The sequence below is a fragment of the Poecilia reticulata genome, chromosome 4 (genome assembly GCF_904066995.2).
Source record: "Poecilia reticulata chromosome 4, P_reticulata-male-v2, whole genome shotgun sequence".
NCBI classification, from domain to species: domain Eukaryota; kingdom Metazoa; phylum Chordata; class Actinopteri; order Cyprinodontiformes; family Poeciliidae; genus Poecilia; species Poecilia reticulata.
In genome coordinates, this window is record NC_088833.1 from 28334736 (window position 1) to 28353405 (window position 18670).

The following is an 18670-nucleotide window of genomic DNA, read 5'->3' on the forward strand; positions in this document are numbered from 1 at the left end:
AATTCCCTTCAGACCTGGAACTCTGGCTTTGCTCTAGAAGTGTTGATCACAGGAGGGCTGGGCACTTTTCAATGAGTTCATTTGAATTTGCAGTACAGGCCAGGTATTTATTTCATTTTGAAAACATGCCAGCAAGCCGGGTTTATTGCATGTCGTGATTTGATTCAGTTTTCTAAAGAATATGTACAAACTCCAGTCCAGCAGCACAGCTGGAATAAACCACTTTAATTCATTTTTATTTTTTGGAATGGAAATTAGGTCCTTGGAAAACAAACGTAGTTTTACGTTTGTGAAATTTATGTTTTCACAGTTGTTATCCATCTAAACATATTTAAGATGTTAGGCTTGTGTTTAAAGTATTTTTTAAAACAATTCTCGTCATTGTTTGTTGTACTTCATAAAAAAAGCACCACACAGATCACTACTAGGTCACTTTATCTTTTGTCTTTCAATGGTTGACTTCACAAACTCTTTTTTTCTGTTTTTCTCTTCCATTCAAGGCCCTAAATCAGTGGATCTTAATCTTTTTTGAGGTACCAAACCCCCCAGTTTCATAAGGGCATTCACCGAACCCTTTTTATACCCCAACACAGAGTTCAGCCACAATAAGAATACCTTCAAACCTTTAGAAATAACATGAAATTAAAAACTATATTTCACTTAACTAGTAACATGATAAGTATTTCTAATAAATACAATTTCATGATGCAACTCTTACATAAGCTGTAGATTTTTTAAATTTGGAGAAAAAAAACCCTTGGAAGCATAGATATTTTGAGGATAAAATGAGTTTTATTTGAATAAACGTGGGAGGAAATTGTCAAATTAAGTCTATATGTCATCGTACTCCTTCGCATATTGTCACACTGACCCTCTATTCAGTTAGAGCTGCAAACATAACTGGCTTTCTGTGCAAATGACAAATACAGAGGAAGTTTTCCTTCAGCTGCAGAGCTTCAGCAGGGTTAGAGAGGACAAATCATTGGTTTACATAAGGCATTTAAATGTTTAATGCTGTTGTGCAGCTCTGAGTATGAACCTGATGACATCGTCGTCTATTTAAGCCTAGCTGCAGATGATGTTGTCATGCAAGATATTGTGCAAGTTAAGTTGCTGGAATCTCCTCCAATGTGAGGCCTAAAGTTCAGTTTCTTTATTTATGCTTAAGGATCTAAAAACTTGCATAGTGGTTATGCAGCATCTTGTAAAGGTGGAAGGTTAAATGAACATAAAAACATAGGTCACTGAAAAATGTTTTCATTTTCAGTCAGTATATTTATTGTTTCTTACATTGCCCCATGTTTGTTAAATCTGCTAAAATGACATCAGGTGACTGAAGAAATTATTAGAGAAAAATCAAGATTATCAATCCTGAAAGTCATCCAATGTTCAGAAGACTATGACATTGAATTTTTTTTTTCCTGATAAATGAAAGTTTTACCAAGTCACGACAACATTTATTAGCATGGATGCTGCAAATCAAAAACTAGGACTCAAATTTAAGTTGTTTTAGTGTTTTTGTTTTGAGCTTCAACCCCAGTTGTGGACAAGATTTTTAAAAGTTTGCAAGCTTTTGGAAATGTCAGAGTTAAAGTAATTGTCAACTAGACTTTACACACATGGACAGATTTCTGAAACTCCACCTTCAAGAAGACATCACAACATGGCTCCTCTATTAACCGTTTAATAAAATTTTTTCCAGCATTTCACTGAGAAGTAGCTCCTATAATGAACTCAGCAAATACACAGTCCCACTAGATGTTTGCAAATTGCTGCTGGCTAGTCTGAAGGAGCTGAGTGGAGGAGTTGCAAGGGGAGAGCTGCTAGGTGAGGCAGAAGCTCAGAAGCTTGAAACCTGCAGCTCAGAGAGGAGTTTCATCCTGGAAGGTGGGGCTAGGTCCTCCCAGGCATTTTGCACAGCTGAATGGTTGCCATGGAGATTAAAGGATTTCTCAAACATGCAAGAAAGAAACAAAACGACACTCCAGGTTTGTTTTTATGAGGGAATAACATACCATGATGTACATCTAAAAAAAAAATATATATATATATATATATATATATATATATATTACATAATACCGCCCCTTTAAGAGAAATAAGCTAAAATCAGTATTGGTAGGTCAAAGTTTTACAAACAAAAAATTAATTTGAAAGAAAAAATAAATAAAATCAGCCACAAAACTCATCTGCTCATTCCTAATCAAAACTTCCATTTTTTTAGTACCTTTGATGTGCATGTCCCTTAACAGCACAGGAATAAACATAAGAACCACATCTGCTCACCCTGTTCATTTAGAACAAAAACACAGAGTAAAATTGATAACTATGCAGACATCCTAATAATTGGCAAACCAGATACAGCAGATTCCTGAGCAGAGTGTTTCCAGTTACATCTTTAGTTCTAATAAAGTCTCGTCTTGGTGCGATCCTTCAAAGACTTTTCAGACTGAGCTGGCAACATGAGGGCCAATTACCAGAGAAAACTGGGGCCCCGCTGTGGGACAACCTGCTTTTTTTAAACCAAGAGACCGCCGAGCAGTCAGCAGACACCTCATCAAGACGTCTTCTAAGAGCTCAAAATGCGATTTTACGGCACATTACAGTCCCTGCACAGTTCAGCTTGCTTTAGGTTATTGCACTGCTATTTGTGAACAATGAAAGCACAAAATTAGATAGTTTAGGGCTCTCATCTCAACAGCTACAGTACAAGGAAGAAAAAAATAAATGTGGTTGAGATAAGAAGAAATCCCTTTTAGATATTATCACAGGGGATAATAGGTGTATTTAATGGAGTTCACTTTAATTATGTGTTAACACCTCAAAGTGTTAACACTTTGAGGCCTATTAAGTCAATACTACAAATTACGTATTTAGACTGCAGCACTGCTAACCCTTTGTTTTTGGTATCAAGATAAAAACGTGCTTGAAAAAGCTGACCAGAGCTTCAATAAACACAAACAGCAAATGAATTCCACTGTCTAAGCAGGACTTTGGCTTCTTTTCATTACGAAAATAATTTAGGAATAATGCAATTAAGGAGGAATAAACACAGATTGTGCTGCACAGCGCGTTGGATCCATTTAATTATGTGCAGAGGTGCACAGTGTGACTCATCGGTTCAGTAGATGGAGGGCCAGTCTGCTCAGCGGGGGTTGGCTGCATTCAATTTGGTTTCATTTTAGACACTTTTGGAGAGTGAACAGCAAATTTCAACTTTAACAATGTTGCAGCCGGACGAACCCTGTCAGTGAGACTGCAGACAGCATTCAGAGTCTTTCATATTTAAAGATGAGGGACATTCAATCAACTGCAGCGCTGTGGGAAACTTATTGCACCTCACTGATTTCTTCTGCTTTTGATTCATTTTTTTGTTACACTTAAAGCAGCAGTATGTAACTACTATAAAAAATATGCTCTTATATATTTGTTAGAAATGTTACTATGTTACAGTGAAATATAACACAGATAATCTGTCAAGGGTGATACAACCTATCATTAGGTTTCTTTTTTTCTTTTTTAAACATAGGACCAGGTGGTTGGGGTAGCTTTTGGTGATGTACTTGATGATCTAAACTCTTTAAGAGGAACAAACTTCTGAAAAATGAAAAATTTCTGAAACACTGATTTTCAGGTGGTATTCACCTGTTTAGAGCTGTTTTTGATTAGCAGTTACTGTAATTAACTAATTAATCAACATGTCAGGTCAATCTGCTTGACGATGGAATGTAATGTTTATTGCTTGTTTCATAACTGATGAGTGTATAATGTTTTTATGATGTGAAGCACTTTGAACTGCCTCATCACTGAAATTTGCTACACAAATAAACTTGATAAAAAAAAAAAGCTAAAGCAGTAAAACAATAAGGATTGTAATTTTCCCTGTTTTTAACATTGGGAGCGTTGGGCTCAATTAAAATCAATATACCACCTGATTTTTATTAACTAAACGCCCATATCTATATGTACTGAAGGTAATATTAGAACATAGCAGCTTACAAATTGTTGGTTATGAGGATGACATCCTTCATACTCGCCATATTTGCTGAATAATACATGGAATTATCCATTCAGCCCTCAAGCTGTGTTCCCAAAAGCCAGGTAAATCCACTGCTGGTCACTTGGTAGGTGAAATCCTGGAATCCCCTTGAGTGTTTGGCAGCCAATCAGAGAATGGCAGGGCTTTTTGCCTGGGCCGAGCTCCCACTCACAAGGAGATGGATAAAAATACCGGAGCATGGCATTCTTGGCATGACAACAGCATGAGAGCTAGCACAGTGCAGGCAGGCAGGTATCTAATATTTATCAATGAAGGAGAGGACAGAGAAAAGTAAGTGGTTTCAGCAGTTATTCACAGTGACAAGAGAGCGCAAAAACCAGTGAAGGATTTGGATTTATTAAATGTCACATCTCTGGACTTGTTTATGCCCACTAGCAGCTGCTGGCACACGGTAACCTAACAGAAGGGTGCCAAGAGCAGATGGCATCCAAGTAAGTTTAATTCCATCTCAACAAATTATACACACATTTAAAAAGATATAATAAAATGCTTCTGTGCTTGAAAGCACATTTACTGGGTATGCTCTCTGAGTTTTAAGACCTCTCGCTTGGTGATCCAATCAGACAGGAGGAGGATAACTACAGAAACTGTTAATATAAACATTATTTTTCTAATATTTGCAGTGCTGATTTAAAATCAAGACCTGATTTAGTTTGAGAGCATAAACAGAGAAATGTCCAGCATAACTAGGACAAATATTTATTCTGCTATATAAATTTAACATAATTTTGGTTTTTTAAATACTGATGTAATTTTGAGGCCATAATACTTCCCACCCCTGTTGCCTGGAGACATCACTAACTAAAAATCAGCATTAAGACTTCTCAAACACCAAAAAGCAAACAAAAAGAATCCTTTTCTTTTTCATTCAATCAGGTATTTCCACACTGACCTATCAGAACAGCAACACCTAAAATTCCACCGATAGAAAAGATGCGATGTGAAACCTTAACAGGATGCATCCATTTACCAATACCTCTGAATTATGGATGAGCGTGCTTTCATACTCGACATGGGATGGGTTCCCTGGGCACGCACGCACGCACGCACGCACGCACGCACGAGGAAGTCAGAAAGCTAATTCAGCTTTTACGCAGCCTAACGAGCAAAGTGACTTCACTAAACTTAGCAGCTCAGAGACACACCTGGAGTAGAGCAACATACCAGTAGTCCCGGTGACAAAAAGGTGATTCATGGCGTTTGTGCCTGCCTGGGGAGGAGAGATGGAAGTCATAAGTCTGCCGTTTCACCGCGGAGACACCAACATGCCTTTTAATGTTTCGATTCATTTCATTCTGACGAGGCAGCGGCCAGCTGGATGGGTGGAGAAATAAAAACAGCATCTTCTCAGAGAATAGCCCACTTAGTCCATTTCTACTCTTGCAGGTTCCTGTTCCATTACTTCCACTGACTGACTGGTTTCAGATGCACTTATGTCCCCAGTTAAAAATAAAGTGGATATAAAAATATAATTGCTTTGTACAATGTGTTTAAACCAGCAATTATGGGATGAAGAAAGAAGATTACAGATATCGTTTTGCCCCATAAGTAGGGCAAGGCAATGTAATTAATACTTCAAATCATCTCTAATCTTAAAGATTAAATATAATCTATATGCTTTAAATAGATTAAGAATTGCGTCTAGCAATAATTGTATAAAAAAAATTAAAAAGTCTACCAGATTTTAAGTTTGGTAATTACAACCTTGGAAACAGCAGCACATGGATTATACACTGTGCCATCATTTATTTAGCTAAAGTTAATCCAGCTTGAAAGGCAGGGTGGTAAATAGCGGTCAGACACAGCCAGTTAAATGCATCAATTCATAAATCATCTGCTGCATTATTTTTATTGTTTACACCTACAGATCTATCTCTAACTAGAGATATTTTACATGTTTTGTTCTCAAGATGTGTTTCACATAGGAAGATTATTGATGGTGCGCTGCCTTTATTTAACCTTTTCTTAAACAAGTGAGTTGTAAGAATTATATGTACCACCCTGGGTACATACTAATACAAAGTATCGTTTTATCTTTTTAAGATGCGTCAGCCTCATTTTCTTAAGAGAGAAACGTCTTGGCTGAATGGAAATAGTAGCAACAGAAAGTCTGCCTGCAGATGAATCATCTTGGGCTCGACTGTAATAGTTTAGGTAACAGAGGAAGTGGAGGAGTTGCATCAATGCAAGATTCAGCAGAAATGCACTGATTTCATTTGTTTTTGTGGCTGTTTTCAGGTTTTTAAATAGCTTTGACCTGTTCTAACAGGTTTAAGACGATTAAGAGCCATAATATAAAACGATACAAGATCAGCGCTGAAAGTATTTCTGTGAATCCTGCCATGAGTGGTCGTTTACCATTTATGTTTGGACGAGAGGTGCCATCACAGCAGGCGCTCACTGTGAAACGTTTTAACATTATCAAAAACAGAATTCATTTGTAAGTCAGCGTTGTTTGGCTTGCTTTAGTGGATCTCCTAGTTCAGGTCAGAAAGAGTCAAAGTGCAAATAAATAATAACCAATGCGTCATTTGCAATAACAGGGTTAAGATTTTCACACTTAAATTCAACTCCACTCTTTTCTCATACTGGGGCAGCGAGAAAACCAGCAGCAACCTTAATGTCATTCAATCCTAGTAGTTACTGGAACCAAGGCAAGTCAAGGTGTCCCAACGGAGGCTTCCAGGTCCTTCCACTTGACCCGACTACAGAGCCAGAATCAATATAGAGCCTATGAGTGTTTGGGTCAGAATGGCCTGACCTCCTCCTTTTTTTCCCTTTTGTACACAGCTTATAATAACTATTACGATTTAAAAAATCATCTTATCAAAGATATTCTTGTTTGATCTAATTTGTGTTTTCAGTTAGCAAAGCCGATGAGTTGCTACCATCTTTCTCTGTCAAACAGGGACCAGAAAAAAAAGAAAAAAAAAGAAGACAGAAAATAAATCCTCAAGAGCATCAGAATGACAGATCCGTGCATCATACAATAGGATCAATGGACAGACAGGGATGCAGATCAAAGTGGATAATCTAAACTTTGAAATATGCACGGCAGACCTGGTTAAGGGTAAAACCGTTCAAAATGCTGACTCAAGGCAGACTGCACCCAGTGAACCTCAGCTTTCCTTCTGCAGATCTGCAAGAACACAAAAGGCAGCGCTGCAGCCGCTGCGTTTGAAATGACGAATTGCTACGAGGTTCAACTCCCAGAGCTGAAGTAACGTCCGGGACAGGAACTGTACGGGATTATGGATGATTCAAAAACACAGAAGATGTAAAAACACATTTTTAAAAAATCTGAGAGGACAAAGGACTTCCTGTTTGTTGTGGGGGAAAAAAACAACAAAAATAAACACGATGAGCTTTAAACAGAGGTGGGGGCGCAGAAAGACACAAATATTTCTAAAAATATCCATCTCTGATCAATTTGGACATCACTTTTGAGCACATGTAGCATCAGACCGCTCCCACAGCATCTCCACCACCTGTTTCTCTGCAAGTCATCAGCTGGTGATTCATTTCTTTGCCCACAAAGTGAGATAAAACACTCCCCTTTATGCAAAGCAGAAAAGATGAATGTTCAGCCCAATGACTTCTCGTTTCGGTGAGACAAATGTATTTTACAGTCATCTATTTTAGCAAACATTCAAAAAGAGTTCTAATTTAAACACAAAAGGAGGAGAGCAACGTGAATGTTGCAAAGGTTGGGCTGAGGCTGGAGGGCTCATCTGGGGAAAGGGTAAACACGGACGGAGACCTGCTGAACTCAGTGAAGTGTCAGCCGTCATGCTGGGTGAATGACAGTCGTCTTCCACAGCAGGGATTTTATTCACCGAGCTGTTCTGTTTGAGCAACTGGCATTGTGCTTAAATAGGATTTGCCGTCTCTCTACTTTTGAAACGTGTCGTGTTATGCAAGAACCGCATCCTCTTCTACAGCTCGTAATTTAGACAACTGAAAACCAGAGCTAGAGATTTTAAAGTGTTGCGACACTTAAGTATCAACAGTTTTTTGGTGGAAATTTATAACATTTTAATGTATGATATCTGAAAATGTTCCTGACCTGAATACAATAATGTCGATAACTGTTTTTCATTTAGACATAATGAAGAAAATGAACATTAAAAAGTTAACTTAACTTAGAAATGAGTCAAGTTATAAAAAAGAAAAATATGCTAAGTCAACTTAATGTTATAATGTAAAAAATTTTAAGTTAGGGCAATTTTATTTATTTTTTTATTTCTCTCAATTGATCATTTTTAGTTTCATATATTTGCTAGTCATGGTCAAATTTATTGAAGTTGTAGCAATAGCTTTTACTATACGTTTTGAACTTGACAAAGTTGATACAACTTAACTGAGTCAGGAAGAGTGAGCAACTGTTTTTTTTTTACAGTGTGCTTGTTACAAACCTGTGCTGTCATTTCCTGCCTATGAAATCTTTTCTGATCGGATAACAGGAAGGCAGAACTGAAACAGACGTTTTTACACATCACTGCTTCGGCTGCAGCCACATTGTGTTCATTATGGGCGGAGCTCGACTGTGAAGACTCAGTCACTCTGATTGTACCGCATAAATATAGAACGACCACTGCTCGGTTGAAATGTGGTTTTAAATGTGTTGTAGGTTAGCATTCAAGCCTTATTAAAAACGAAGGGAGACCACAGCGTACTTCATGGTGATTTGAGTTAGAAAGTTTGTGCAAACAGCTGGGGAATGTGCAGCATGTCTTCAAATATTCAGTCAATGAAATATACTAATTTCAAAATGCAATTATTACGTGTAGATAAAAGTTGCAAACACTACCTGAAGTAGTCAGCACAGTGTTGCTCAAAGCAATGTTGCATTTTTTTACCTTCGTGCATTTTCTCCCGTGAGGATTTTCAAGCCAAATGTAACTTTTAAAGGGACAGTATTATGTCCAGAAGTGTAGTGATATTTTACAGCACAATCAAAAGTTATGGAGTCAAACTGACTCCATAACTTAACACCTTGAAATTGGGCCCATCTCTTTAAAACCTCCTGCTCTTTCTGAACCTCCGCCTTCAGGAAGTCATCACAAGATCTCTCCTCTATTAACCCTTTAACAACATTTTTTACCAGCGTTGCTCTGAGAAGTAACTCCTATAATAAGCTGAGCCAATGTGCAGTTCCACCAGGTGTTTACCAATTGCTGCTGGCTAGTCTGAAGGAGCTGAATAGGGGAGATGTTGGGGAGGGTTGCTCTGAGAGGAGGAGCTTCGTCCACCCAGGCGTTTTGCACAGCTGAATGATTGCAATGGGAAATTAAAGGATTTCTCAGACAGGCATGTTTTTGATGAGGGAATAACAATATAACATTGCGTAAAGCTTAAAAAAAAGTTTGACTTTATTTAATACTGCCGATTTAAAATTAAACACAGAAAAAATGATTACACCTGTACACATTGTTTATCTAGTGGTGTATGTTAAATCTTGTAAACCAGTTTTAAACGGGTCTACATAAAACATGAACCATTCATGGAGCATATCCGTTTTATTTGTAGAGCTTGTATGTTGGGATGAAGGGTGTAAAATTCACAGGAATCTACTGTATTACAGGATGGGGTATGTTGCGCTGATTTCACTGTTATTTTTTCCTGCTATAGTCAGCATTGTGTGCCATGTAGTGTACAATTATAGCTCTTTAAGAGGCAAGTTGTCTGTTGTTCCAAGTTTATTCTTAAATATCAAATGACATTTGAAACAATGAAATAATCATTTTATCAACAAATGTACACAATACAGTCCTGACCTGAATAAAAGGTTAGGAATTTATTTTGTACAGTTTGCCCTTTAACACATTATTAAATCGTTTTATATGCATCAACAAATGTTTGTGTAGTATTTAATTCAGCAAGAAAAAGATACTGTTCCAGGTTGCTTTATATTGCTTTGAAAATTGAAAGTGTAATACTTATCCCATTATGCAATGCATTTGCAATATATTGTGCCGCTCTAGTTATAATGTCATTTGCAGATCTCGGTTCCAACTTTTGGGGAAAATGAAATGCGTCATTGTGTGCACTGATCCTCAAAGGCGATAAAAAAATGACATATAGCCTCCTCTGCCTGGCACATAGTAAACAGGGCAGATTAAAGTGATAACTTGATAAATCTGATATAGCTGGCAGAAGATCAACAACTGCATTTAATCTGGATTTGAAAGTTTATGCTGAGGCATTTCTTTTCAGACGTGCATCCTTAATAATACTCTCAAAGTAGTGAGGCAAACATTCAATCAGTGGCACTAGGCTAGCTCTGCCTGTCACAGCTATAAAACAAGATATCTCTAGCTGCACTGTGTGAAAACATGTTCCACTGGAAACTGGAAATCCATACTATAAAAAACACACAGACACAAGATGGGAAGTTGCACTTAGGTGTAAAGTTAAAGTCTCCCAGTTATCTTTTGACAACTAAATGATGGTTGAGAAAAGTTACTAAAAGATAAAGGCTGGACTTTGTCTTCAACGTAAGGTACACAAATAATTTTAAGTCCTTTACTCTTAAATTCTACCAAATCTATTTACAGCACAACTCCAAGTAAATTTGCAGAATACATGCAAGAGTTTGTTTTAGCAACAGCGTTCAGTCTTCAAACAAATGAAACACCAAAGTTTTAATCTTTCAGGAGTAGCTCACAAGACGTTTCCAATGCAAATGTGCACAAAAATTTGTTAATATTCCACAAATGTCAAAGGAACACAATTTTGCAATTGCAGTGTTTCTATTAAATAAAAACTAAAATTAAAACCACACAAAGAATAAGTTTGTTAAGGGGGCAAATCGTTGAACATGCTGCGCTGTCATCCTCCAACTACTTCCTGTCGTCGATCAAGTGACTCGTGTGATGCCAAAAGTATTTCCAATGCAGTTTTGACAAAAAAAATAAATAAAATAATTTCAAGTGCCAAAACATTTTATCAAAAAATATAATTTTTTTTCAGAATTGGCATGTTTCCATTAAGAAAATTTATATTTGAAAGGTAAAACTGCGCAATTACACGGTCAATGGAAATGCAGCTATTGTTGTGATAGTGAGCCATGTCTGCTCAGAACCTCTGCAGAGAGAAGAGGCAGGATATCTGTGTTTCTACAGTGCTGATTATAAAGCTGTGCGACAACTTGAGGAAATAAAAATTAGTCCATTTGTATTGATTTTGACCCAAATAAAATTCCTTTTGTTAAAACAGATTATATTGATTATTTTAACAACTGTACTAAACCAAGTCCCAGAAGCACTTTTCAGATATGCTTTGAATTAAACAAGTCGCTGCCTACAACAAGCTAACATTACAGCTAGTCAGCGTTTTAGTACATTTATATACACACGTACTTATTATTTTGCATTTTCTGTGCATGTAGATGAGTGCTGCTGATATGCACTGATTGTATTTGCAATTGTGGTTTTTAGAGTCTTAGTAAGGGAAATGGGTTTGCAGCTCCCTGGCCAGGAAAACCAAAACTCAGTTTCATTTTGCTCAGAAATGCTGCTTCCTGCAGACAAAGTGATTGATGCATTAGCAGCAAGAAGCTAAAGCCTGCTATGAAGCTTACAGATCTGGTGAGTCAGCACTATTTTGAAACCTGCACTTTGTGTTTGTGCGATGGCAATCTTTGTGCAGTCAAAGATGGAAGATGGCATTTTGATTCAGGCAGCAGAAGCTCACAACAGCAATATATCCATCGCACCACACATTTATTTTCCATCTGTTTATCTAAAGAGAGATGAAGCTTGAAGGCAGGGAGATTACATCCAAACAACCGGCTGGTGTTTCTGTTGGGGGGCGGGTGGACGGAAACAAAATAAAAACAACAAAAAAAAGGCCAATATCAGCTACCCAGAAAGCTCGATCAGTAATCGGAGGTGTGTGTCAACAATGACTTAGTCGCTTGCATTCAGGGTGGAGAAACAGCCGATTAGCTTGTTTAAAGCCTCTTTAGCCGTGTTGAGGAAAATCTTTAGCCTAAAGTTTTTGTAGAGGGAAAGTAGGAAACAACCAGAGAAGTAGGCAGGAGTTAGGACTTCCAGACAGCTCATTTAACACTCTGCCTGCTTCCACCTACTTACTCCAGAGCCCCTCTCTTTCTGACGTTAGCTCATTCTTCTATGAGGGAAAAAAAAAAAAAGCAGGACATCGTGCTAGCTTTCCCTTTATAGATGCTCCGTTCAGAGACTTCAGCATCGCTGAACCAGAACCCTTCACAGGGAAAAAACAGGAGGCTTTTTCTTCAATCCGCTCACACATCCGTTCCCAAAACCACGCTCCAGTCCTGACGTGTGTCTGTTTTAATAAATGACACGAGCAGAGCTGACTGGATACACGCCCGCCAGCTGCAGACATGTCGGAGAGACACAGAGAGGCGCTGTCTGGAGGGTTGACAAACAGTCTCCTCACGCCGATAACACCGGTGGCTGGGAGATTTCAGTGCACACACTGGATGAGCCTCTGGAGTTCAACCGCTCAAACCATTTTTAGACCATATACGTAGAATGAGGCCAACCTTATGAAGCCAAGCAAACCTCCAAAGGTTGAACTAGCTAAAATAAAAAAAAATCTTCTCAGTACATTTCCTTAAAAGATAAGTTTAAAATACTCTCTCTTATGGATCCAAAATTACAATACTCTAATGGAGTATTAGAGCCATACTGAAAAAATACAATAAAATTGCGAGACTTAAGTCATAATATTATGAGAATAAACTCGTACAAGGTTTCCCCCAGAAAACTTGCTAAGCCCGGTGGTTGGGCGCTAGAGCAGTCATTCATCCAGCGCCCCGTCATGTTTTTGAGTTAAAAGATGCTAAAAGTTGACAGGAAATTTTAAAATATCTCTTTTATGTTATTGAAAGATTAATACCTGAACACCAACTATAAAGTCTTAAAAAAGTCAGAATAATACAAGAATAAAGTCATAATACTTTGGGAACAAAGTTAATACTACAAGACAAAAAATAATTTATGAGAATAAAGTCGTAATACTATGACTTTATTGTAATTTTATTTTTTATTTTCTTAGTACAGTACACATATGGTGTGAGATAGAACACACTTCATTGCACATTCTCAGAGGCTGACACACCAATTTATGCCATCCTTTCATAATAAATTTACTGGTGAGGAAACGGCACCTTGCGGCCACATCTCCTGAAGCCAGTTGCTTCAGTGAGTTGAGTTCAAGATGTAACGCATTAAAAAAAACAAACACACACACACACACACACACACACACACACACCTTTCCTGTGTTCCTTTAGCCAGGAAGTGTTTGTGCAGAACTTCCTGATGGAAAAATTTCTCATGATAACACCTTTCACATCATTACAGCATCATCTGTGCAAAGTTGATTTAACATGATTACTTTATTAGGGTCAAAAGAAGATGTAGGTGGTGGACGTCCATGGATACAGTTTGCAACAAATGGAACCAAGTTATTTTATTATTTCACACACATACAATTTCATAATTCCAGTCATCCTGAAAGCTTTCCAAGTTGGTTGAATATAAAAGCAACAACTCTCACTTATATTTTGCACCTAAATTCCTTAATTTGTTGCTTGGTTAACACTATACAGAAGAGGGACAAATGACACTTATTTAAGGACAGCAATGTTAACACTTTGGACAAGAAAGACAGATTTGAGACGAGTGAAAGAAACCATCAATGTTTAACATAAAAAATGGAGCACTAAACAGAGGAGGTGACTTCAGATTAGGCTTGTCAAAGAAATTTTTCTGGACGATAAATTGTCTCAGAATTTATTGCGATAAACGATAATATTGTCGTTTTGAGACCATTGTTTTGTGTTGAGGCAACAACACATTCTCAAAGATCAATTAACTTTAAAGTCTAATGAACATTTAAAGATTGGATTTGGAAGACAACTGAAATATCCAAAATAAATAAAGAAAAAAACAACAGAAACAACAAATGAAATAAATGATGAAATCTCTGTAAACAAAATTATCTTTCAAAAAAGTAACAGCTGAGACCAAAGCAAAAAACTGACGACTTTTTTTACTCAGTTTTTGGTAAAGAGAGAAAAACGATAAATCCAGCAAATGAAAATTATTGAGTTTCTTTTAGTTTATCATGCGAGTAATTGATTTATTGTTTATTGTGACAGGCCTACTTCAGATTTCATCTTTCTAACACCAACTCTGCAGCCGCGACTCTTCTCAAGAGGAGGTCTATAGCAGTTCCAACTTACATGGAACATCATAGACATATGTGAATAGATACAACCACCCAAACACTGAGCTAAACGGACCAGTAACAGCCTCATCAGTGACATTAATGTCCAAACAATGTTCAGGACTAAGGGTGTATTTTGGAGGAGAGGTGAATTGTCTTCAAGAAACAAAATTTAGCAGCCTGGTAAGAACCAGTCCATTGTCCTACGCTATTGGCTCAATAGCAGAGAGATCTGGACTCTGCGCTATTGAGAAACGATTTCTTCCTGGAGGTGTGGACCATGTTGAGGTTTTAAATTTTACCCAGTCGCTAACGTTTGTCCTTGATGTACGTAATGTGCCTGTTCAACATTATGAATCTTACTGGAAATTCCCTGACCATCCTCCACTTCAAAGAGTGAAGTTCTGATCTGACCAAGATGGCTGTTAATGTTAATTCAAGAACATTCAAGAGCATTCCCTTCCTCTGCTGCCATTGCTAAAACTACTGGCAGACTACAAAGTCATTATCTGTAACTTCTCCTTGTGTTTGCTGATTGGTTCGGTGAGGACAATCCAAGTCAAAGAGAAAAAGCTCACACTGTACTGGAAACAAGGTTTTTTTGAGTGGAGCTGAAAGGGAAGGAAACAGCCAAGTTATAAAAGAAGTCCAGTTGTCTTCTACTTGGCATTGCTCCTGTTAACACTTTGTATGAGCCATTTTGCCAGAAGAAACCATTTGATCTTCCTCAAAATTTAACAAGGGTTGGAGCATGCAGTAGGAGGGATCTTTGGCACAATCATCTTAGATCATCCACAGTGCTGGGTTCTCTCTGCACTTTTTTGGCCATTCAATGGCCACCAGATTTTTATTTTAAATGTTCTGGTAGTTCAACATGCCATACATTCCAACAAAGTTCCCATGTCCTTTGGAAGAGAAACCAGCCCATAGCATCACAGATCCTACAACATACTAAACTGGAGGCATAATCATTATCAAAATAGTACCACAAAATATCATGTTAAAACTCCATATCGCCCTCATTTACTATAAAATATAAAACCAAAACAGAAACTGAAGAATTATGGCATGCATTTTTATTCAGCCTTTTTGGATCGATACTAGCACCAGGATCAAGACTAGCGCCACCTTTGTAGCAGTTAAAACTGCAAGTATTCTGGGTTTTGTCTCCAACAGCTCTGCACAGCAGGAGACCGAACTGAAACATTTTAGCCATTGTAGCAAAAGAGCAGAAGCTCAATTTGGTTGGATGGAGAGCATTTTTAAAATCACTCCTTCTCCCTTGAGATATGGACTTTAAATAGGCTGTCTGACATTCTGAATATGTGTTTATGTAAAACAATCCACTGCAGCTCTGGCTGTTGTCCTCTATTTATCTCCATCATAATTCTCATCAACCCTAACCAGCTTCCCCACGCATTTCTGCCACACACAGCATTTTGACTCAAAACCATTAGTTTTGACATCATCTTTTCACTACTCCGTGTTGGTCTATGATTCCAATGAAATACCGCATATTGAAGTCTGTGCTTGTAGCAAGACAAGATGTAAAAAGTTCAACCACCTCCAATATTTGAAGAAATAAAACGTAGTAGAATTATTGATTCCAATAAAAATTGGTCTTATCCGCCAAAAGAAAACTCTTTAAACTGAAAAAAACTGGGAACGTTTTACTAGTACTTTACTTCTATGGATTCCAAATTCAAAAAATGTTTTGTGGTATTTTGACTGAATTTACTAAAAGGGAGAAAAGTGTTGCAGATAAATAAGCATGTATCTGCAACATATGAGACTGACTGACATCCAGTCTCTTACGTAACCAATTTACAATAGGAAAAACATAAATTATATCTCTATAAATACTGACACTCCACGATATAGGTGTCCAACTTCAGTTCTCAAGAGCCAGGGTCCTGAAAATGTCAAATTCTCACAGTTCCACACATCTGAATCAAATAATTGCTTCATTACTCAGCCTCTGCAGAACTTTATCACATACTGAGGAGGTAGTTCAGTCAATAATTCAGCTCTGGTGGAGAAGGAACTAATCTAAGATGTCCCTCGAGGACCAGGGTTGGATAATGCTAGTCCAGATTATAACTAATTTAGCCAGCCTTGCATTAATTAAACAAATAATTACCTAAATCTCTCTGGTACCAGCAGCCTGTCTATTCCATGCAGAGAGGTTAAGAAATGTTCACTGTTCTGTAATAATTAATCTGCCTGGCAAATGTATTACTCTTCAGATAATATACAATCCACAGATTGAACAATTATTTAATAAAAATGCATGACCCCGCTGTAATGTACGATCAATAGAAAAGACTTGAGCACTGAGCCATGACTAATGGGGTTCATTTAGCTGCTCAAGACCTCAGAAATACACCATATAAAAAATAAAATAAAAAAAAAAAAAGACGTGCCCTGTTTAAAAGGCTGAATTAAAACCTGGAGATTTAGAATTTGGCGTCCCTGCCCAGCTTAAGTGTAATCTTGTGGAAAATTATTTAGTTGCCTTAGAAAATGAGACGCTGTTGGTTGTCTGAGGGTGTGGGCATGTAGAGCTCAGGATGGAGTGCAGAGCTCAGGAAAAGACACGGATGAATCAGAGAGAGAGAGAGACAGAGAGAGAGAGACAGAGAGAGAGAGAGTTGCAAAAGGTGTGACGCTGCTCATCATTCAGTGGTATGCGCTTCATCCACTAACATGTACATCAGAAGGCGGGTCAGCGGTCAAAAACATACGAACTTGGTCAGTCTGGAACAATACCAAGGACAAAGGTTGCAGCCATACAAGTTATCTCACCGCCGCTGACAACCTGGGTGTGTCTCCACACCGGAATATCGGAATCAGTAAAAAAAAAAAAGAAAAACAACTTGTATCATCCACAGCAGCGTCACACCCCACGCCGTTTTCAGCCTCCCTTCACTCTACAAACCATGACTGGTGATGGTGCTCCGGGTTGTTATTTAACTGATATACCCGAGGCGGATATCACCGCATCTCCAGTCCTTTATAAACTTCAACCAAGCAGGCAACGCTGCTCTTCAGACTGCTGCGTGTTTCCATTAAAGTGACACCCTAATTCCCACACACTCACTCTCTAACAAACTGGAAAGCACATATTTCACCGCTGAAGTCCGTCTCCTACTCTGGCTCCCATCCCTTAGCCCCCACAGAGACGCCCCGCGGCCACGGCAGCTAGCTAAATGTCCGTCAACTTGCCGTCGGAACAGCAGGTGCAGCGAGTTCACTTGACAAACAACCGAGCACGAACTTCTTCTGGCGTGAATAAAAGCATTTCTTACCGCTCTGCTCCCCGAGGAAGACGAGTTTGAATTTTCTTAGAGGGTTCCCAAAGTCATTACCCACGGACATTTTGAGGAGGAGGACGAGGGGGGCCGACTACGGACGCCGGAGGACAGAATGACAGGACTTCGGTGCTCGGTTGGTGAAGATGCTCGACGGAATGGGGCGGCGATTTTCCAGCTTCGAGTCTTCGTGATGAGTACGAGCCGCTGTTGCTGCACCGCCTGCTCCGTGACGCTAGGGGGGAGTGTTTAGGCGGGCCCACGCGCATGCGCATTTTCAAACGATTGACAGCCATGAAAATAAAATGACGTCATGTGTAATAGAGAGGAGAGAGATGGCGATTTAATATAGATAAAACGAACTTTTATGGATGTAACAGGAGGAAACTATCTAAATACTAGGAAACAAAAACAGAAACCAATTTGAGAATCGGAAAGTAAATAACTGCTGGCACACCAAGATACATTTCAAGAGGTCTCAAAGTTTGCACCCATGTTAAAATGTTGGGTTCTACTAAATCTAATTAAACTTAAATAGTTAAGTTGTTTAAGATTGGCTCATCTGATTTGCTTGGTAAAAGCATAACCTGCAGGGATGTTTCCAATAATAAAAGTATTTGCCCTCTCACAAATGTATAATTTTTTAATCTAATGATTCACAACATCAAATAAATTTCCATACAAAACAAAGGCAACCTTATAAAAATGCAGTTTTTTTACATATGATTTTGATTCATTATATGGAAAAAAATCTATCCAACTTTTGCTCCATCAGTATGTTCTGAAGTGTCACATTAATGGCTAAAATACAATTATTTGTTGTATTCACTGATCTTTGTATATAGAGAAAAGAAAAAAAATAGATGGAAAAAAAGTACATTACACAAACAAGCAGGTGATGTCTGAAAATAAAATTTGCATGGGATAAATATTTGTTATTTTGAACAGTTATCTTTATGTCTCTGACCAGCTTCCCTGTTGAAGAAACTCATTCTCACAGGATGATGCAGCCGCCACCCTGTTCCAGCAACAGATGCTGCTAGCTGATCTTAAGAGAGTAATAGTTTCACAAAATCTC

General features: G+C 38.1%; 1 protein-coding gene across 2 annotated transcripts in view; it reads right to left on the bottom strand.

Moving 5' to 3' along the window:
• Nucleotides 1-17848, bottom strand: part of rab6ba (RAB6B, member RAS oncogene family a) — a 56052-nt gene extending 38204 nt beyond the window's left edge. Inside the window, exon 1 of one of the 2 annotated variants that reach the window (XM_008407691.3) lies at nucleotides 17590-17848. In XM_008407691.3, coding sequence (XP_008405913.1) covers nucleotides 17590-17659 — 70 coding nt within the window. In that variant the 5' untranslated portion in view covers nucleotides 17660-17848. The remainder of the gene's footprint in view (nucleotides 1-17589) is intronic. The other variant, XM_008407693.3, reaches the window with a different exon arrangement.
• Between the last annotated feature and the right edge of the window lie 822 nt (nucleotides 17849-18670).